The following is a 22,570-nucleotide window of genomic DNA, read 5'->3' on the forward strand; positions in this document are numbered from 1 at the left end:
ATTGTATGTTATTAAATCATATGCCCTTGATTCTCCTTATTTTCTAAAGTCACCTCAAACACTGAAACCTAGCAAATTTTCATTGACCTGCTGTTGCTAGAAGAAATACGGTGCAAGGTTCCCACAAGCTTCTGGTCACAATATTTTCATCAACCAATCAATACACAAATTTGTTTTATATGTGTTTCTATTTAAAGACATTAATTTATACTGTTTGATTCATTAATATTGAACTCATGACCAGCAGCACTGTAACTCATTCCTGAATTAAGCCCATCTAACACTTATTTTCTCCATAAGAGTAGTGACAGTCTTAAACTTGACAACACTAACCAAATTTAAGCACTAAACCATTTTAAGTAGCAGAATCATCAACATAAATACAAAAATGCAAAATACATGGCACTGTATAGAACACTAAAAAGGACACTTGTTTGCAGTATAAAAGCTGAAACAAGACAGTGTCGCCTTCTTTCACCCCAGCTAGGACCATGTGCATCAGGCAACTCAAATTTTTCCTCTGCTCTTGTCTGCTAATAACCACTAAATTGCCATGAGTATTGATTTTAGGATTACAGATAAATTTTAATGAGTAAGTTAATTTTCAATGTTCCATGAATAGAGGATTGACTATTTCAGCTAAGGAATTAGGATCAGAGCATTGCAACCAAGATTCATACCCAGAGCTCTTTAAATCCAAAGACTTTGGCCTTTCCACTGTACCTTGCTGATATCAAAGAATGTTATAGTCTGAATTTTAAAAATTGTTTCTCACTAATTTTCCTTATTGGTTTTATAAACAATAATACTAAAATAATAAAATAATCTATTTTTTTTATTTTAGGCTGAAAAACTTAATTATAAGGATAAGAAACTAAACATTGGCCCAGCAATAAGAAAACAACAAATAGGGATCCCTCGTATGTATTGACAACTAATGTATTTTTCAATATTTTTACATGGTTCTTTTTAAAAATATTAGACTTTCTCTAGAGCCTCATTAAAATATCAGGTTCCTTTCATTTAATAAAATTACTTTGGCAAAGTTGGTGGTCAAATGAATAGTTCTCATCACAAATTAAAATAGATTAGAGGAGCCTAGGGAACAATTTGCATGAATACCGATGCTTAACTACATTTCATATAGTTACATCTTTAAAGGAAAAATCTGATAGAATATAATTTAAAATTGCAAAAGTAATTTGAAATTACTAATTAAAAATTTTTAATTTAAATTTTAATTTAAAATTAGAGTAGAAGTACTGAAGGTTAAAATACAGACCCAATATCAGAAACTCTGGTTGCATCTTATTTACTGTAACCCAACCACGTGTCATAATTATCAGAAGGAACAGTCCCTGAAGCTATAAGAATTGGCCAAGTTATGTGCCTTCGTCAATTTCTGTTATGCTTTCAACTCTCCTCTTTTTTTTCCCTCACTCTTTCCATTTATTAAATTAGGTATCTTGATCGTTTTTACCTATAATATTTATTAAAATCTCTAACAGAGTATTCAGCTACAAGAAGCAACTTCACATAAAATTAGTAATTAAATTTTCTTATTCTTCATCTCTGTCATACTGACTACTGGAATGTTTAAAACATTAGGTAGTTATTTTACATCTGTTAAAAAATTAATAGATTGTGATATTTCAAAATGGAAAGCACTAATATGGCAGAATACTGAATATTTTTAGACTACTGTATTTAGTTGCAAGAGTTAAGCTGTACTATGTATTAATGGTTTTTTAGAAACCTGTTATTACCAGGAGTATGCACAGGTAGTAATGTTCATGTTATGACCCACAAGCTGTTAAAAATAAAACATACGACCTGTGGTGGTGCAGTGGATAAAGCATCGACCTGGAAATGCTGAGGTCGCCGGTTCGAAACCCTGGGCTTGCCTGGTCAAGGCACATATGGGAGTTGATGCTTCCAGCTCCTCCCCCCCTTCTCTCTCTCTGTCTCTCTCCTCTCTCTCTCTCTCTCTCTCTCTCATCTCTAAAAAATGAATAAATAAAATTTAAAACAAAAAAAAACAAAAAAAAAAAACAAAAAAAATAAAACATACTTCCAAACAAATGAAGACAATAAAGAACTATTCAGTGAAAGGGTCAGTGTTACAGGTTTTCATTTATTTCATTTAATCTTTATAACAACCCATAAGGTATTATTAGCTCTATTTTTTTTAATTCTTTTTATTCATTTTAGAGAGGAGAGAGAAAGGGAGAGAGAGAGAGAGACAGAGAGAGAAGGTGGGGAGGAGGTGGAAGCATCAACTCCCATATGTGCCTTGACCAGGCAAGCCCAGGGTTTCGAACCGGCGACCTCAGCATTTCCAGGTCGACGCTTTTATCCACTGCGCAACCACAGGTCAGGCATTAGCTCTATTTTATATATAGAAAATTCAGTCTTAGAAAGGTGAAGTCATTGTTCTAGAAACATTTCTGCTGAAATACTCTTAGTAGAGAAGGGTTAATATTGTCATGTTATGGATCTTAAACCAATGAAGCAAACCAGAATTAAAATTTTTTCTTTAAAGTCTCATGTTCTATGTAAGTATCACACACAATTTGCATTCTGTTCTATAATATTGTATTGTTTATTTTCATATTAAAAATGTTTTCTAGAAATAATTATTTGAAAAAAACTGATTCTGTAGGAAGATCATCTTCTTTCTTCTGTGCCTTTTCATATTTCTTGGTATACTATCCCATGCCCAAATTTGAGAAAAGTAGCATTAAATAACTTAACTAAATGATAGTCTTAGCCTTCAGACCCAGTCCTCCTAAACTCCAAAGTTGTTCTTACTTTTTAAAAAAGACATAATGAGTATTAAAAGTACTATAAAATAAAAGATATTCTTACCTCAAACTTTTCTCAAATCTGTCACTTTTTTTTCCATCCCCATTACCAGCATTCTAGTACCAAATACCCTCTTTGCTTACCTTGATTACTGGAAAAGTCTCCTAACTGGGCTTTCTGAATCTAATCTTTCTACCCTCCAGCCCAGCATACACAAGTTAGCCAGAGTGACCTTTCAAAAGTGCATATTCTATTGTGTTATTCTTTGCTTATTTTGAGATATTCTTTTCTTTTCTTTCCATGCTTTAGCCATCTATCCTCCTCTCAGTTTTAGGACATACCGTACTCCTGAAATACTGTACTGTTTCCTTTACCTAGAATGCTCTTTGCCATCTCATTCCCATCCCATTTGTTTTTTTTTATTATTGTTGAATTTATTGAGGTACAGGTTTCAAGTGTACAACTCATTAAAACATCATCTGCACACTGCATCATGCGTCCATTGCCCCAAGCAGAGTCTTTTTGCATCCCCATTTTCCCCTTTGCCTACCTCCACCTACCCCAGCTATCACCACACCATTTATTGTCTGTGTCTATGTGTTATATGTGTGTGTGATACATATATTAATTTATTTATTTTTGCTTCATCTCTTCACCTTCTTTCATCCAGTCCCCCCTAACCCCCTCCCCTCTGACAGCTGTCAGTCCCATTCATTTTTTTTAAGTGAGAGGAGGGGTGACAGAGAAACAGACTCCCACATTATCCCAACCAGGATCCACCTGGCAAGCCCTTCTGGGGGTGCTCTGCCCATCTTCTCCCCATCCCCCCTTGATGGTTGCTCAGCAACCTAGCTATTTTTAGCGCCTGAGGCAGAGGCTCCAAAAGCCATCCTCCTTGCCTGGGGCAAACTCGCTGAACTAATCAAGCCATGGCTATAGGAGGGGTAGAGAGAGAGAGAAGGGGAGGGTTGGAAAAGCAGATGGTTACCTCTCTTGTGTGCTCTGACTGGAAATTAAACCCGGGACATCCACATGATAGGCCAACATCCTACCATTGAGCAAACTGACTAGGGCTCCATTCATTTTTTTAAAGCCCAGCCCAAATGTTCAGCCTAGCATCCTATATTAGCCAGTAAAATACCCTGACAGGGGTCTCAAACTCGCGGCCGTGTGGCCCGCCCACCAATTTTGTGCGGCCCGCAAGACTAATCAAACTTCGTGGATTAATCTGCGAGCCGCACAAAATTGGTAGGCGGGTCGCATGCGGCCCGCGGGCCGCGAGTTTGAGACCCCTGCTGTACTACCTCTTTGTGTACTTATCAAAATTGTATTTAATATAATTAATTAATTATGTAATTAGCTAGTGACTGTCCCCACCAGAACCTCTATGAAGATAAAGCCCATGGCATGTCCCATTTTTTTTCTTTTCTGACTGTATCACCAAGGCCTAGTTCAATGCCTCATAATAGTATTTATCAAATTTTATTTACTTATTTAACAGATAAAATTGGTTTCTTGATGATCTTTGGAGGGGAGCAAAATCATGAAACTCGACAGTACTCGTACTTTACACAAACTTGCTAGTCAAGTACTTAGTCCAACTTGGCTCATCTAAATTTTTTAAGTTTCCTTCTGACTAAAAAAAAAAATTTTTTTTTTTCTAATTTTGGGGAAGAAGTTTACATAACTTGGCCTGGGAAAAGAGATGGGGACCCAAGACTATTTATATGAAGATTTGTGGTCATGTTTATAACAGCATCAGTTGTAGCAAAAGAAGACTAGAGCATAAAAGAAAGTCATAACATGAATGAAGGCTTGCCTATCAGTAGATGCAAAGAATTTGTAGAGTGGAATCAAAATGTCTTCAAGAAAGTAGAATCTCCTCCAACCTCACTGCCTCCCTCATCTTTAGTCTTTTACAAATAAAAGATCTTACTGAAGTCTTAGGAACTTCACTACAGTGTCTGTATAGTAAAAGAAATTATATATAATTTAGCCTGACCAGGTGGTGGCACAGGAGATAGAATGTTGGACTGGGACACAGAAGACCGAGGTTCAAAACCCCGGGGTCGCTGGCTTGAGTGTGGGATCATAGACATGACCCCACGGTCTCTAGCTTGAGCCCAAAAGGTCTCTGGCTTGAAGGCCAAGGTTGCTGGCTTGAGCCCAAGGTCGCTGGCTTGAGCAAGGGGTCACTTACTCTGCTGTCGCACCCTCCCATCAAAGCACATGAAAAAGTAATCAGTGAACAGCTAAGGAGCCGCAACGAAGAATTGATTTGATTGATGCTTATCTCTCTCCCTTCCTGTCTGTCCCTATCTGTTCCTCTCTCTGATTCTCTCTCTGTCTCTGTCACACAAAAAAAATAATAAAAATTATATTCAATATATAATTTATGTTTGTAAAAATAATGACTTTGCTGATAGTCTAAATTAAGCTTTGTATTTTATTTTCTTTTAGTATTCCTTACTACACTTGTTTCTTTTTTATTCACCTTAAGCTAATAAAAGCTCAAATGTAATAAGTTTGAAAATACATACATATACTTCAAAGAGACATTAACATCAAGAATTAAAAAATAACATAACTTTTGGCCCTGGCCAGATGGCTCAGTGGTAGAGCGTCGGCCTGGCGTGCAGGAGTCCTGGGTTCGATTCCTGGCCAGGGCACACAGGAGAAGCGCCCATCTGCTTCTCCACCCCTCCCCCTCTCCTTCCTCTCTGTCTCTCTCTTCCCCTCCCGCAGCCAAGGCTCCATTGGAGCAAAGTTGGCCCGGGCACTGAGGATGGCTCTGTGGCCTCTGCCTCAGGCGCTAGAGTGCCTCTGGTTGCAGCAGAGCAATGCCCCAAATGGGCAGAACATTGCCCCCAGGTGGGCATGCCAGGTGGGCGCATGCGGGAAGTCTGTCTGACTGCCTCCCGTTTCCAATTTCAGAAAAATACAAAAAAAATAAATAAAAACATAACTTTTAATTTTTATTATAGCTATTTAGGTGTTAACAGAAACATTTTTTTGTGTTCAGAAATTACATTCTTTAAAGTTAAATTTAACATTTCAATTATTATTACTCAATCTTTACTTTAGGTTCCAGTTTAATGCCTGCAGCTGGAACAATGTATCTAACAACTTCAACTGGATATCCTTACACTTACCATAATGGTGTTGCTTATTTTCATACTCCAGAGGTAACTTCTGTTTCACCACCTTGGCCTGTAAGTAACTTCATTTTAAAAGAGTTTCCATCTGTTACTATTAGTTTTTTAAATATTTTATTTCGAAACATGTTAACCACAGACAAGTACACATAATAATATAATAGCCATGTGGCTACCATTCAAGTTTACTATATGTTAACATTTTGCCATATTTAACTTAAGTATTTTTAATGGAGAGAATAAAATATGATAAATTTAGGTAAAGTTTTCTTGCCTTATTCTCTTACCCTCTTCCTCCTCAGAGAATACCTTTCCTGTTTATTTTATATGTTTTTACTACAAATGTAGGTATATATAAATACTTAATATATAGTATTACTTTGGGTGGTTTTTAAACACTATATAAATAAGTTTTTGAGATTAAACTATATTGGTTTTAATATATCTATTTAAAACTTTATAATATTCCATTGTATGAGTGTATATTCCTTAATTGAGGGACATTTTAACTTTTTTCTATAAACAAGACTAAAATGAACATCCAAATCTTGTGTTTGTCTAAGACAGTAGTCTTCAAAGTTGTTTGCTTATATGTCCTAAATTTTTTTGAAAAAAAATTATGAATGCTCTCATTTTTAAGTTGGTATCTGAAATTTATCATAATTTTAAATAATCTAAGGATATTATATTCTATAGGTTTGCTTTAGATGTAATTCTATAAAATTTTGTAGCTATGGATTTTGAGAATGGGACATGTGCTATGTGTAGTAATAGATGTTAACTAGACTTACTGTGGTGATCCTTTCAAATATATACATATATCAAATTGTTATGGTATACACCTGAAACAAATAGAGTGTTTTATGTCAATTATATCTTATTTTTAAAAAAAGGAAAAGGAAGTATGGAAAATTTTTGTAACTCAGTTAACAAAATTAGTCAACCTAATAATACTGGAAAATCAATATTTAGGTTCTGTTTTAAAATTCTGACTTTATTTTTAAGTTCAAATAAATGAGTTAATATATATCCCTTTGACCATCATGTAATTTATTTTTCTCACTGGATAAAAAAGGTATCTCTCCTTTAGTATATCTTATCCAAGATCATTTTGCTTTGTTCTTTCCTTTTTCTCAAAGGCATTGCCTTTTTTTTTTTTTTTTTTTTTTTTTTTTTTTTTTTTAAGCAAGAGAGAGACAGACAGGAAAGGAGACTGAGAAGCATCAACTCATAGTTGCGGCACTTTTTAGTTGTTGATTGATTGCCTTCTCATATGTGCCTTGACAGGGGATGGGGGCTCTAGCCAAGCCAGTGAGCCCTTCCTTGCTCAGGCCAGTGACCTTGGGCTTCAAGCCAGTGACCTTGAGCTTCAAGCCAGCAACCATGGGGTTATGTCTGTGATCCCATGCTCAAGCTGGCAACCCCACAATCAAGCCAGCAACCTCGTGCTCAAGCTGGTGAGCCCAAGCTCAGACCGGATGAGCCCTCACTCAAGCCATCGACCTCAGAGTTTCAAAGTGGGGTCCTCAGAATCCCAGGCCGATGCTTTATCTACTGTGCCACCACCTTGTCAGGCAGCACTGACTTCTTGAATTATCTATTTGTTTGATGCCCTTTGGTGTTTACATTCCAGAAAGCAGTATAGCAAGATCCAGAAAGAGTTAGAAAGGGTGCCTTTAATAATGAAGCAAAAGGAGAGTTTGAAGAGAATTCATCATACACCAGCACATTCACAGATTGAATCAGGCAGTACATGTGAAATTTAACATTTGAAAGTTAATACTGTTAAACTAATTCATGCTTATGTACCACTGGAAAATTTTTGTGTTCCCCAACCTGCATCTATGCTGTGGTATGCACAGAAATAGAATTTCACATTCGTAAATATTCACATCTCTGAGTAGATGTTGCCAAATAGTTACACTTTAGTTAACAGTTTGAGAGCTTCAATTTCCCCATAAACTGCCAGTCCTTTAGTTTACTAGATTTTTATATTTTTGTCGATATTATTATGAAATAGTATCGTGTTTTACATTTCATTTGCCTAGGCACTGGTAAGACTGAACATATTTTCTTATATTTATTGGCAATTTCAGTTTCTTCTATGAACTACCTCTTCATATCCTTTGTCCATTTTTTAATTGGGCTTATTTGTCTTATTTTTTGTTCATTATATGAATTTTATAACTATCTTTTAATTTGTGGCTTGTCCATTAACTTTATGATTTCTTTATCATACATAAGTTTTTTGTTTTTATGTTGACAAATAAATGTATTAATGTTTCCTTTTATGGTTTCACCTTTTAGTGTCTTTTTGTCTTTATTTCAAGAATACAGATATTGTATATTTTATTTTAAAAATACTATGATGTTGCTGTTTTTCACATCTAGATCTTAAATCTGGAGTTTATGTATTGATTAATCTAGTCTCTTTCACTGTTTTGAAATGAACCCTCTATCAAATGCCACATTTCTATGTGCAAGTAGTCTCTTTCTGGTGTATTTGTCTGCCCTGCCCATTTTTTTAAAATTCCTATTGCTTTATAATGAGTCCTAAAATCTACTAGGACAGTTCTCTTACTTTATTCTTTAGGAGTTCTTTCATCTGTCTTTAAGTCTTTGCTTTTATAAATATAAAGTTTATAATTCAGCTAGTTCAGTTCTGTGAAAAGCCTTTGTTGGGTTTTTAGTAGAATTTAATTAAATATATAGATTAATTTGGGATATTTGGGTATTTAAAATTTTTTCCATTAATGACTCTTATTTAGGTCATCAGTCAAATTTTCTTTCTCCATAAGAACTCTGATACATTTTTTGTTGGATTTATTCTAAAGTACTCTATAGTTTTTGTTGCTTTTAATGAGTGGTGTATATTTTTAAATCACATTTTCTAATAAATTGTGGCTGGTGTTTACTAATGCTTTCTGATTTTTAAATGTTGATATTTAAACTGCCAAACTCATAGAGACAATCATTTATGACACGGTATACCTTCTGTTCTTTTGTTTCTCATTTTTTTCCCATTGAGTTATTGTACTGGCAGTTGCTACAATATTTATGCAGTGACACAATGATCTTGTTCTTGAAAGAGAAAATGAATTCAGTGATTCACTGTTAATATTATATTTATACACACATATTTTATACACACACAGACTCACACTGTATGTTTTTAAAGATACTCTTCATTTTAACCAGGGTTTTTCAGTTTCAGCACTATGGCTTAGATGATTCTTTGTTGTGGGAGGCTGTCCTGTATGTTGTAGGATGTTTATTAGTCTCTTAGCTTCCCTACATTTATGAAAACCAAAATACTGCCAAATATTCCTTCACAGGACAAAGTCATACTGGTATAGTTAATAATTAATGCCTAAGTCATTTAAGGAAGTTAATTTCTATTCTGTTTGCTAATGGTTTTTCTCATGAAAGGCTATTAAATTTAACAGATTTATTTCTATATTTGCTGAGATTACCATGTTTTTACCTCCTTTAATCTATTAATAAATTTTTGTTTTCTAATGTTAATCTGTGGTACAAATTCAGTAACAAATATAGTCTGCAAATTGTGCAAACCTATGATACTTTTCCTTAGTTTTGGGAGCAAACATTAAAACAATGTGAATTAGATTTCATGTTAAAAAATTTTTTTTTTTATTTTATTTTTTTTAGTGAGAGGAGGGGAGGCAGAGACAGACTCCCTCACGTACCCACCCGGGATCCACCCGGCAAGCCCACTAGGGTGTGATGCTTTGCCCATCTGGGGCCCTTGCTCTGTTGCAACCAGAGCCATTTTTTTAGCACCTGAGGCAGAGGCCGTGGAGCCATCCTCAGCACCCTGGGCCAACTTGCTCCAATTGAGCCATGACTCCAGATGGGGAGGAGGAGAGAGAGAGAGAGAAACAAGAGGGGGAAGAGTAGAGAAGCAGATGGGCACTTCTCCTGTGTGCCCTGACCAGGAATCGAACCCAGGACATCCACATGCTGGGCCAACACTCTACCACTGAGCCAACTGGCCAGGGCCAGAAAATAAATTTTAATTGCTATCATTAAAGCCTATTTTACCTATCTTGTCATACAACTTGCCTGTTTTATTAATGATCTGGTTTTAAATTTGGGGGTTTACTCTATTACTTTGAATAATTTGTGTTAGAAATTATTAAATCATTTAAATGTCAAATTAATACAATAGAATTTGACAAATACTTCAATAAATGATGTACTTGCTTTACCTAAATGTATAACAAGGAAATAGGTATTGATTATATGTAAATAGTAGAAAGTCAGTGGCAAAATAAGCTATGACTATTCAGTCAGTTCTAAATGCTATGTAAACATTAAACTTAACTACACTGTAACTACACCTTAAGTCCAGCTGCCATTTTCCTCTGAATATTCTCTTAGAACTATATTTTCATAATCTGTGGATTAAAAACAACTTTCCAGGTGGTGGTTTTAGCATTATTATGGAAATGAAACCATGTGGAAGTAGGAAACTGTGATGGTTTTAATAGACTTAAGTGGAGTTTGTAGTTTCAATAAAGGGTGGAAAAATTACATTTCCAATCATAATCCATAAATTGATTAGGTATAAGTAACAACTTGAGATAAATTTTATTATAAACTATTTTAAAGAATTTTGCCTAAAATTTTTTTTTTCTCTTACAGTCACGTTCTATATCTGGTTCCCCTGTGATGGTAACACAGCCTGTTTATCAGCAGTCTGCATATCACTATCAGGTAAACATTCAATTATAGTGAAAATTCTCCTTGATAATTTTAGTCCTCTTTCGGTAATCTTCATTTTATTCTTTCTCCTGCAAATACTCTGAAAATCAAAGAGAAAGCTAAGCCTTGGTAGCAGTGGGGGTTTTTTTGAGACAACTAAACAATGTTATACAGGAAGATGGACTGTTTGCTTCCTTTTATGAAATGTAATGAGGTCAGTTTTGCTCCCCTTGCTAACATTTTTTTTTTTCATTTTTCTGAAGCTGGAAACAGGGAGAGACAGACAGACTCCCGCATGCGCCCGACCGGGATCCACCCGGCACGCCCACCAGGGGGCGACGCTCTGCCCACCAGGGGGCGATGCTCTGCCCATCCTGGGCGTCGCCATGTTGCAACCAGAGCCACTCTAGCGCCTGAGGCAGAGGCCACAGAGCCATCCCCAGCACCCGGGCCATCTTTGCTCCAATGGAACCTTGGCTGCGGGAGGGGAAGAGAGAGACAGAGAGGAAAGCGCGGCAGAGGGGTGGAGAAGCAAATGGGCGCTTCTCCTGTGTGCCCAGGCCGGAAATCGAACCCAGGTCCTCCGCATGCTAGGCCAACACTCTACCGCTGAGCCAACCAGCCAGGGCTCCCCTGGCTAACATTTAATCTAAAAAGTCCTTGGCAATAATTCCCAAAGTAAGATACAAATATTAGGGACCACAGACTGGTTTTCTAATGTTACTGTTAATATTATATCACTATCTTGTTATTATATTTAATATACAATTGACCCTTGAACACTGAGATTAGGGGCACTGACCTCTACCACACATTCAGATATCCAGTGGGGGGATTCAAATAATTTAACAACTGGTTCTATGCCCTAATAACCATTTTAAATATTTAAAAAATGATATACTGGAAGGTAGTTTATTATTTCATGTATTTAATATTTAAGTAATAATAAAAAAGGTACAAAAGCTAGATTATGTTATAAAAAAAGTTTTAAAATATTAATGAGCCTGAACAGGTGGTAGCACAGTAAATAGAGTGTCAGACTGGGATGTAGTAGACCCAGGTTTGAACCCCCAAGGTTGCTGGCTTGAGAGTACGCTCATCAGGCTTGAGCACGGGGTCTCTGATTTAAGAATGAGATCATAGACATGACCCCATGATCACTGCCTTGAACCCAAAGGTCGCTGGCTTGAAGCCCAAGGTCACTGACTTGAGCAAAGGGTCACTCACTCTACTGTAGCCCCCTGAACAAGGCACATATGAGAAAGCAATCAATGAACAAACTAAGGAGCCTCAACGAAGAATTGATGCTTCTCATCGCCCTTCTATTGGTCCCTATCTGTCCCTCTCTCTGCCTCTCTATCTCTGTCACAAAAAAATGAAATAAAAATAAAATATTAATGAAGAAATATTTAGAAATACATGACAAAAAAACAGTAAAACTGTTATTTAAGATATTTCCATGACAGCTTGTCACCCCTGGTTGTTTGGCACTTTTTCCATTATATGTTTGTTTACTGAATAACAAACATGAGGGAATTAAAATGCAGTATTTCATCAAACGTATAATGAGTTTTATGAAATGAATAAATAAATATTACAAGCATAGTTCCATCAAATTTTTCACCAGTGGATGGAATGAACATTACTACGGGCACTTAGAATATGCTGTTGCAAGATGAACGTTAGAAAAAAGTAAGGAATATAAATTTGTAATTTCCTCATCAGGCAGCTTACCAAAATCCTTGGGTGCTTAAGTTCCTGATATAAAATGGTATAGAACAGGGGTTGGGAACCTATGGCTCACACCCAGATATGGCTCTTTTGATGGCTGCATCTTGTTCTCAGACAAATCCTTAATTTAAAAAATAACGTTAAAAATATAAAACATTCTCATGTATTATAATCCATTCATTTCCTACTGCTCATGTTCATAGTTGTGGGTGGCTGGAGCCAATCACAGCTCTCCTCTGGGACAACACCAAATTTTTATTGGATAATGCGTAAGGTACACGGGTTGTTGTGAGGTCAGGAAGTAAACTTCCCTCCTTTTAATGAAGTAGTCAGCTAGCTAATTGCAGAAACCCTTTTGACAAAGAAGATGACTAAAAGAAAAAAAGATGTGGAGTATCGTACTTTTCAGCAGGAATGGACAGAGGAATTCACCTTTTTGGAGAGAGCAGGTTCTGCAGTGTGTCTAATATGCAATGATAAAATTGCATTGATGAAACGGTCAAATATAAAGCGGCACTTCGACACACATCATACTACATTTGCATTGAAATATCCAGCGGAAGATAGCAGGAAGAAAGCATGTCAAGAGCTACTGTGCAGAGCACAAGCTAGACAGCAGCAACTCCGTGTTTGGACCCAACAAGGTGACGAATTCAGCTAGCTTTGCTGGTGCTTTAGCAATTGTGAGAAATGGAGATGACATCAGAGTAATGGCAGGGTAGGAAGCGATACCAATAAATCTCCCCCAAAACTCAACAAGATCTTCAACCAGAAACAGAAAAACCTATCCTTGGAGCCTCCAGATGTTTCGCAATACACCCGAAGGTATGGTCAAGCGAAAAATTGGCTAAATATATAACCAAACCCCGAAGGAAATAGGGAGTAAGAAATGCTCCGCCTTTCTCACTAACCTAAACAGGGCGGCTTTCTCTGGTAACTGTGAATATAGAAACTGAGGCAGGCAAAGGGGGTGAATAGATCCAGGCTGCGGCACAAACAGCTGAACCAGGCTGTGGCACGGAGATCCAAGCCAAGGAAAAACTGTTCCTGTGGCAACCCAGGCAATACAAGCTAACACTCCCGCCAAACCCAGACAAAGAAAGACAAGTGGGGCAGCCATTTTCCCCGATCCCCTGGTCGGCGCGCAGATAGTGGGCGAGAGTCCGTCCAAAGCCCCAGGAGTGGGCGCCCGTGTTATCCCACAGAGAGGCACAGTCAGAGGCCTTTGTGTGGGCCAAAAGTGGAATCTCCGGGCCGCCCCAGTGCCCTGGGGGAGCCGCGCATGGGGAGGGAGTGAGAACTAATTCCAACGGTGGAACTTTTCCGTGCTGGTGGGGGTTTCACTCAGAGGGAGACGCGGCCGGCCTGATATCCTGGTCTGCGCACGCAGATAGTGAGCCAGAGATTCCTCCGAGTGCCTCGGCAGTGCGTGCCCGTGTTATTGCACAGAGGGGCAGAGTCAGGGGCCTTTGTGTGGGCCAAAAGCAGAATCTCAGGCCGCCCCAGCGCCTTGCAAAAGCCGCGCACGGGGACGGAGCGAGAGCCAATTCCAACGTTGGAACTTTTCCATGCGGTTGGGGGTTTCACTCAGAGTGTGAGACTGCCGGCTTGATATCCTGGTCTGCGCGCACAGATAGTGAGCGATAGTTTCCTCCAAACCCCGGGAGTGGGCGCCCGCCCATGTTACCGGACAGAGTGGCAGAGCCAGAGGTCTTTGAGTGGGCGGAAGCCCCGCCTGATTATGCTAGCAGCTCTGACCGACTGAGCCTTACCCAGAGCCCTGTGCTGAGTGGAAATAGAGTGAGGAATTGCCAGCTCTTTGAGCCTCTTACTATCCAGGCAGAGGCAGCAGCAACCCCATAGCTGGATTATCAGGCTACTAATTGAGGAAGGAAAGACTAGGAGAAAGGCTCCAGGAACACAGACTCTCTCACTGTCGGAGCATATAAATGCTAATGAGCCTCGACTGCCAACGAGACTAAAGCACAATACATGACATCGCCATAGAGACTTATCAACTGCAAACCTCTACCTGAGCGTGCCAAAGGGGCAGAACCTGGGGTACAGAGTCACCGACCAGGAAGAGGGAGAGAAAAGAAAAAGCAAGAAGATAACCTCTCAAAATCAAGAATAATCTGACTTTATAACCTATCCCATTTTATTATATTTGTTTGTTTGTTTCTCTTATCTTCATTCTTGATATTTTTTTTTCCTCCTCCAATTTGGCCGATTAACTCTCTGCCAGTCTTACTCTCTCCTCTCCTTGAACTACACTACCCATAAGTGTTACATCTCCCATTATCTTTTCTTTCCTCTTCCTTTCTCTCTATGAGGGTTGCACTCCAAAACCCTTAACTCTCTCTCTCTCTCTCTCTCCTCTTTCTTTTTTCTTCTTTTAGTGGTTCCCTCTTTTTTTCTCTCTCTCTCTCTTTTCTCCCTCTATATTAGTTTCTTCCTTTCTTCTTTACATCTCCTCTCATTCAAACCACAGCAATTGTGAGAAACGGAAAGCCATTCACAGATGGGGAGTATGCCAAAACATTCGTGCTTGATGTTGCCAATGAACTTTTGGACGACTTTTCAGATAAAGACAAGATAATCAAATGAATAAAAGACATGCCTCTGTCGGCAAGATCTGTTCACGATTATACCATCACGATGGCAAATCAAATTGAGGCAACACAAGTGAAGGACATAAATGCAGCACCATTCTTTTCTCTCGCTTTGGATGAGTCAACAGATGTAAGCCATTTATCCCAGTTCAGCGTGATTGCAAGGTATGCTGTCGGTGACATACTACATGAGGAAAGTCTTGTTTTGCCTATGAAAGAGACAACAAGAGGGGAGGATTTATTCAGGTCTTTCACTGAATTCGCTGAAGAAAAAATCTACCGATGGATAAACTTATTTCGGTGTGTACTGATGGTGATCTGTGCATGGTGGAGAAAAACAGAGAATTCATAGCGCTTCTTCGTGAACATGAAAAGAGACCCATCCTAAGTTTTCACTGCATCCTACATCAGGAGGCGCTTAGTACTTAGATGTGTGGCGAGCAGCTTGGTGAGGTGATGTCGCTGATCATTCGGTCAACTTGATTGTTGCCCGAGCTTTAAATGATCGCCAGTTTAAAACACTGCTGGATGAAATTGGGAATAATTATCCTGGTCTGCTTCTGCACAGCAATGTGTGTTGGTTGTCAAGAGGGAAGGTGCTCAGCTGTTTTGCGGCTTGTCTGTGTGAAGTCCAGACTTTTCTTGAAATGAAAAACGTCGAGCATCCTGAATTAGCTAACACTGAGTGGCTCCTGAAGTTCTATCTCGTGGACATGACTGAACATCTGAACCAGCTCAATGTGAAAATGCAAGGCATTGGAAATACAGTTTTATCCCTCAACAAGCAGTGTATGCATTTGAAAACAAGCTAGAACACTTCATCTCCAACATTGAAACAGGTTGTTTACTACACTTTGAAAAACTGGAAGAGTTTAAAGATGCATGCACAGCAAGTGACCCTGCTCAACATCTTGATCTCCAGCATCTAGCAGGCTTCACATCTAATCTCCTGCAGTCATTCAAAGCGTGCTTTGGAGAATCTTGTGAGCACACTAGTCTTTTTAAGTTCATCACCGACCCACACGAGTGTGCAGTGGACAGCGCCGACCTGAGTTACATCTCCAGTGTCTCCATCAGAGTTTTTGAGCTACAAGCTGCTGACCTGAAGGCCTCAGACGTGGGTGAATAAGTTCAAGTCACTGAATGAAGATTTGGAAAGACTTGCATGACAGCAAGCAGAGTTGGCGAGCAGACACAAGTGGGGAGAAATGAAAAAACTTCAGCCCGCGGACCAGCAGATTGTCAAAACTTGGAACGCGCTTCCCGTCACATACCACACACTGTAGCGTGTGAGTATTGCTGTACTGACAATGTTTGGCTCTATGTATGCATGTGAGCAGTCTTTCTCACATCTAAAGAACGTTAAGACCAACCTACGATCACGTTTAATGGATGGAAGTCTCAACGCCTGCATGAAGCTTAACCTCACCATGTATCAACCAGACTACAAAGCCATCAGCAAAACCATGCAGCACCAGAAGTCGCATTAATGGTAAGAAGTACTTTATTCATCATTGGTTAGCAACAGCATAACAACATTATTGAAAAAGAATTTAGAGACTTACTGCACTTTAAAAGTGTTGGTCTTACATAAAATATACACATTTACTTATATTTAGTGTTAAACATATAGTATGGCTCTCATGGAACTACATTTTAAAATATGTGGCGTTCTTGGCTCTCTCAGCCAAAAAGGTTCCTGACCCCTGCTCTGGATGGTCAGGAGGCACGAGGACATTTGTACTACTCAAAGGGTTAATTTTATACTTTGGTTTTCCACTTGATACACATTATAAAATTAGAAGTATGTTACCTAGATACACTCAGGAAAGATTCTGGTACCAATTTGTAACATCTTATAAGAAATAATTTCACTTCACATATTTCTTTTCAATTATATACTCATCATCATTCGCCCTTAAAATTCCCACTTTGATAAGAATAGTCCCTTGCTCTTCCTTTTTATAAATTCTAAGATTGATAGCTCTATTAGTTTTTATTATTCATATCAGGTAATTCATGGTTTAATCAATATCTCCTTTGTATTTCTCACTTCATAAGTAGATAGTGATTTCATTTATCAAATCTACATATAAATTTTATTTCAGATGTTTTTGTTAAAATATTTTCTTTAAAAATTATATATTATCCTACCCTTCTGAATACAGTATACAGAATATAAACTTTACATTATCTTGGTCATCATTATAATACAGAGATGTTACCCATTAGCAGTTGAAATGGTCAGCACTAAACTAACTGATTGGATTTAGATAGTAGATCCATGTGGTGTTCTTATTCTTTTTTTTTCTTTGGTAATAAATAAAGGACTTTATTGAAAATGGAAAGTAAGTAAAGAATGAAACATTATTAAGAAATAATACAACTAATTTAAGAAAAAGTCTTTTATGTTGTCATCTTACAGTAAGTACCTTAAATAAGGTTACCTTTTTTTTTAAATAACAGCTTCATTTAGATATCATTCAAACCATATAATTCACTGATTTAAAGTATGCAATAGTGGGGTTTTTTTATATTAAATTCAGAGTTATGCAACCATGCTGCAATTTTTATCATTTTTATCACAAACAAAAAAATATTGTTTATTAGCAGTCCCTCCTCTTTCTGTCTGTCCCCAGCTCTTGGCTACCAGGAATCTACTTTCTATCTTAATATATTTGCCTATTCTGGACATTTCACATAAGTGGAATCTAAAATATGTGGTCTTTTCATCACAGGTAGGTATCACTAATAACATTTTTTAGTACCCCTTAGTTATTACTGATTTCCCTTTATTTGGATATTTTTCTTAATTACTGTCAAAAAGAACATTTTATGTTCTTAAAATTGTCAATTTGGAAGTCATTCTTTATTAATATTAAACTCTACAAGGGAAAAAATGTAGGAAAATGCCCCTCCCAAAATTTTTCTACCTTTTCTTACTCTTTTAACAATGTTATTCAAACATCAGCATTCAAGGTAAAAATATTATTTGAACCCCCCAAAAAATATATTAAATGAAATAAAATATATGGTCTTTTGTGACTAGATTCTTCCAACTATAAATGGTGTTTCACCATTTATCTGTGTGGTGGCATTTATCAGTATTTCATTCCTTTTTATGGCTGAATAACATTCTAATGTCTTCATATCCTTACCAAATCAAATCATTGATTTTAATTTTGATGAAGTCTAGTTGTTGCTTGTGCTTTTGATGTCATAATTTTTACAGTTTGCCTGAGTCAGTCACAAAGATTTACACCTAAGTTTTCTTTTAATAATTTTATAGTTCCAGCGCTTAATGTTGGTCTTGAATTCATTTTGAGTTAATTTTTTATATGGTTTGAGGTATAGGGGTACAACTCCATCTTAGGCATGTAGATGTCTAGTTTTAACCTTTGTTTATAATTCTTGGGGTCTTTTTCTTTCATTTTAGGCCCCTGCACAGTGTATACCAGGTCAGTGGCAGTGGGGTGTTTCTCAGGTAAATATTCACTTTTTTTCACTGTGCTTTTGTGAAGACTGCATGAATATTGAAGTCAGGAGAACTAGATTAGAGACCTTTCTTTTTTATTTATTAACTGTGATACCTTTGGCAGTTTATTTAATCATTTGATTTCTCAGCTTCCTTATTTGGAAAGTGGAAGTAATGATACTACTCTACCTTTGTAATTTTCTTCATATGATTTTGTGAAGATCAAATGAGATCATGTAAGTGAAAGTTATGAGTGTTACATAAACATGAAAAATTACTTCTTTTCTATTAGTATTAGAGGAAATTTTAACATTTCTCTAGCCTTCAGATTTTGCTTGACTTTATGCTTCCAAATAAATATCCCATCTCTCAAATTTGGTAAAAAATAGTTTACCACCAAAAAAATTATTTAATCTTTTTTTGACATTTCCCATTTCCGTGGCAAGTTACAAATCTGAGAATAGATATTTATGCCAACTTAAATAACATAGGTTAATTAATATAATAAATATAACTAATATAATTATCTGAATTTATATATGAGGTTCTGAAGTAATAAGAACTTATAGTACTTACTGTTGATGCAGTCCTTTGATGACATCTATACAACTGGAGTCTATAACAATCCAGAGTTCCTAATTTGTTGCTGAGAAACTTCTGTGCTATCCCTGAAAAAGAACTTTAGGAAAATATGAAAAAATATGTCTCTCATATTGAGTAAATCATTTGGTTTAGTTAAGATAACTAATCATTTTTTAATTAGAACTATGGTTTTGTGCTTCAGTCTCCTGCCTCTTCTGCTCAGTTCCTATACCTACAACCATCTGAGGTTTTTTATCAACCAATGGAAATTGCACAAGATGGAGGATGTGTTCCTCCTCCACTGTCTCTGATGGAAACTTCAATTACAGAGGTATGTAGTAGTCTCAAAGTAATTTATCTTTACTACCTCACCTTACATTTGTTTCTTTGTTTTTCTAAAAATATTTGTTCAAGACTCTTTTATTTTATTTATTCATATCTCTTCCCCTCTTTTACGTCTAAGAATGGCCCCAGCAATGACCACACTGTTGTCCATGTCTGAGTTTTTTAGTTTTTTCTGTTTTCCCCCTTTTTTTACTCAATCGTTCCCACCCCCTTTACTCAGCCCACCCCCCAATACCTGTCAGTCTACTCTCTATCTGTGAGTCTGTTTCTGTTTTGCTTGTGAGTTCATTTTGTTCATTAGATTCCACATATGAGTGAAATGGTACTTGTCTTTCTTAGCATAATTGAGCATAATGCTCTCCAGGTGCATCCATGCTGTCACAAAAGGTAAGATAGTCTTCTTTTTATAACTGAGTAGTATAGCACTGTGTAAATGTACCACAGCTTTTGTATCCACTCATCTACTCATGGACACTTGGGCTGCTTCCAAATCTTGGCTATTGTATATAATAGCCAAGTGAACCTAGGGGTGCATATATTCTTTCAAATTTTAGTGTTTGGGGTTTTTTCAGATAAATTCCTAGAAGTGGGATCACTGGGTCATAAGGCAGTTCTACTTTTAATTTTTTGAGGTAACTCCATATTGTTTTCTATGGTGGCTGCACCAGTCTACAATCCCTTCAGCAGTGCAGGAGGGTTCCCTTTTCTCCACATCCTTGCCAGAACTTGTTTGTTGATTTATTGATGATAGCCATTCTGACTATCATCAGAATGAGGTGATATGTCATTGTAGATAGAGCCATTTAGCTTCCTATCAACAGGATACATCTAACAGAAGTACTACAAATACCTCAAACTTTATTTATTATGAGCCTAACTTCAAACCCATTACACACAATTACATAAACATCAAACTTGCTTTTCTTATATTTCGTATCTCAATAAATGGTTCCACTGTCTGTTGGACAAGCCAGAAATCTGCTTTTACACCATCTGTTCCTTACCTTTTGCTCTTTTAGGGTATATGCTTCCTTCCAGCCATACCAGACAACTTGTGCAGATCTTCCAAATGAGATGGGTTCTTGGTTGTCTCTACGCCTTTGTACACACTGTTCCATCTTCTTTCCCTAATTCTTCCAGTTCAAGCATCAGCTCTACTAGAAAACTGTCCCTGAACACCTCCCCATCTTTCTTAAGCTAAATCAAGGAGTTCTTTTCTCCTATACATGTTGATGTCTCCTAGGACTTACGGTAATTCTGACTACTTGTCTGTCCCTGATCAGTCTATAAGTTAAAGATAGGGATATGTTTTTCATCTGTGTTTCTCTGTTGTATAACAAAGTGCCTAGTACATTGTAATGCTGATAAATATTTTGAATTAAAAAATGAAAGGCTATACATTTCTTTTCTTCTTTACAATAGCCTTATTCTGATCATGGAGTTCAAGCAACATATCACCAGGTTTATGCTTCAAGTGCTATTGCTATGCCTGCACCTGTGATGCAGCCTGAACCAATTAAAGTAAGAAGTTTGTTTTAAATACTTATTTCTGGGTTTGTTTGGTTTTTTTGGTCATATTTCAAGTTTTCCAAATTTCTCTTCTGAAAGGAACAACTTTGGGTATTTATACCATATTTGTGATCAGAGTATAGAATTAGTGAACTTTCATGTGAAGGAAATAGAATCCCAAATTAACTATAATTTCTATTAGTTTTGAACAAGTTATAAACCAAACATGGTTAAAAAAATTTTATTTACTATGGTAAAATATATGTAACTTTGCATGTTCCATTTTAAGTGGACGATTAAGTGGTAATTACTATATTTATAATGCTGTCTAACATCAAAACTATTTCCAAACTTTTTTGTAATCCCAATGGAAGCTCTATACACATCAAGTGGTAACATCCCATCCCCTACCCCAGTACCTGGTAACCTCTAATCTACTTTCATGAATTTTCGTAGATATTTCATATACTCATTTTTATTATCTATTTTATTTTATTTTTTAATTCATTTTTATAGAGGAGAGAGAGAGAGAGGCAGAGAGGGAGAGAGAGGAGAGAGAGACAGAGAGAGAGAAGGGGGGAGGAGCTGGAAGCATCAACTCCCATATGTGCCTTGACCAGGCAAGCCCAAGGTTTTGAACCAGCAACCTCAGCATTTCCAGGTGGATGCTTTATCCACTGCGCCACCACAGGTCAGGCCTATTATCTATTTTAATTGCATATAAAATTTAAGGAAGGAAGATCCACGATGGCGGCAGAATAGGTGAAAAGTACACTCACCTCCTCCCAGGACCAAACTGGAATTACAACTAAAATATAGAACAATCAGCCCAAATAACCAACTGAAGACTAGCTAAATAGAAGTCTTATAACCAAGGATTTATTGAAGAAGCCACATAGGGACTGGTAGGAAGGGCAGAAAGGTACAAAGGACTGACCCCACTTTCATGTGCAGGGACTGAGATTCCAGGGTGATATCTCAGCTGCAAAGGTTCTCCCTGAAGAGTGTAGGGTCTCAACCCCACATCTGGCTTCCAAGCCCAGAGCACCAGAGCCAGGAAGAGCTGCCCACATAACATCTGACTGTGAAAAGCAACCAAATTCTGTCTCAGAAAGAGACGGGAGTTGGCTAGAGACACAGGTGTCCTCTTAAAGCGCCAACACACAAAATCTCATTCACAGCCAGTCACTCTGGGCTCTAGAGGAGGGAGGGCAGAGTGGACTAGAGTTCTGTGAGTAGAGCCTGGAGTTTGTGACTCTGGAGATAGCTGAAGGGACAGCTGCCAGACCTTCTCTGGTGAGTCCCTCTCTCATACTGCAGACACCACACTTTTGGGATAGAGCATCCCACTTTATGGCATCAGTCTGGGAGAATGCAACAGCCCCACTCTCTGGACTTCCTGTCACCCCAGCCTGCAGAGCTCATACCCTGCTGAGGAGTCGGATACCTGGGCTAGGGTTTAGAGATCTGGACAGACACAGATGGTATTGGTGACTCGGTGTTACGGCTTTGGGGCAGGGGCCATCCCCACCTTTTCCTATGAATCTGACTGGTACCCTGCTCTTATGGAAGAGCCAATAGCCCCACCCTCCAGGATCCCAGCAGCCCCACTCTTCCAACTCCTGGTAGAC

General features: G+C 37.7%; 1 protein-coding gene across 1 annotated transcript in view; it reads left to right on the plus strand.

Moving 5' to 3' along the window:
- BOLL (boule homolog, RNA binding protein) overlaps positions 1 to 20,969 on the plus strand; it is a 32,973-nt gene extending 12,004 nt beyond the window's left edge. Inside the window, exons 5-10 of the mRNA XM_066232751.1 lie at positions 845 to 920; positions 5,890 to 6,017; positions 10,626 to 10,697; positions 18,465 to 18,512; positions 19,288 to 19,416; positions 20,853 to 20,969. Coding sequence (XP_066088848.1) covers positions 845 to 920; positions 5,890 to 6,017; positions 10,626 to 10,697; positions 18,465 to 18,512; positions 19,288 to 19,416; positions 20,853 to 20,969 — 570 coding nt within the window. The remainder of the gene's footprint in view (positions 1 to 844; positions 921 to 5,889; positions 6,018 to 10,625; positions 10,698 to 18,464; positions 18,513 to 19,287; positions 19,417 to 20,852) is intronic.
- Positions 20,970 to 22,570: the final 1,601 nt, after the last annotated feature.

Source organism: Saccopteryx bilineata, chromosome 5, assembly GCF_036850765.1.
Source record: "Saccopteryx bilineata isolate mSacBil1 chromosome 5, mSacBil1_pri_phased_curated, whole genome shotgun sequence".
In the NCBI taxonomy this organism is placed as follows: domain Eukaryota; kingdom Metazoa; phylum Chordata; class Mammalia; order Chiroptera; family Emballonuridae; genus Saccopteryx; species Saccopteryx bilineata.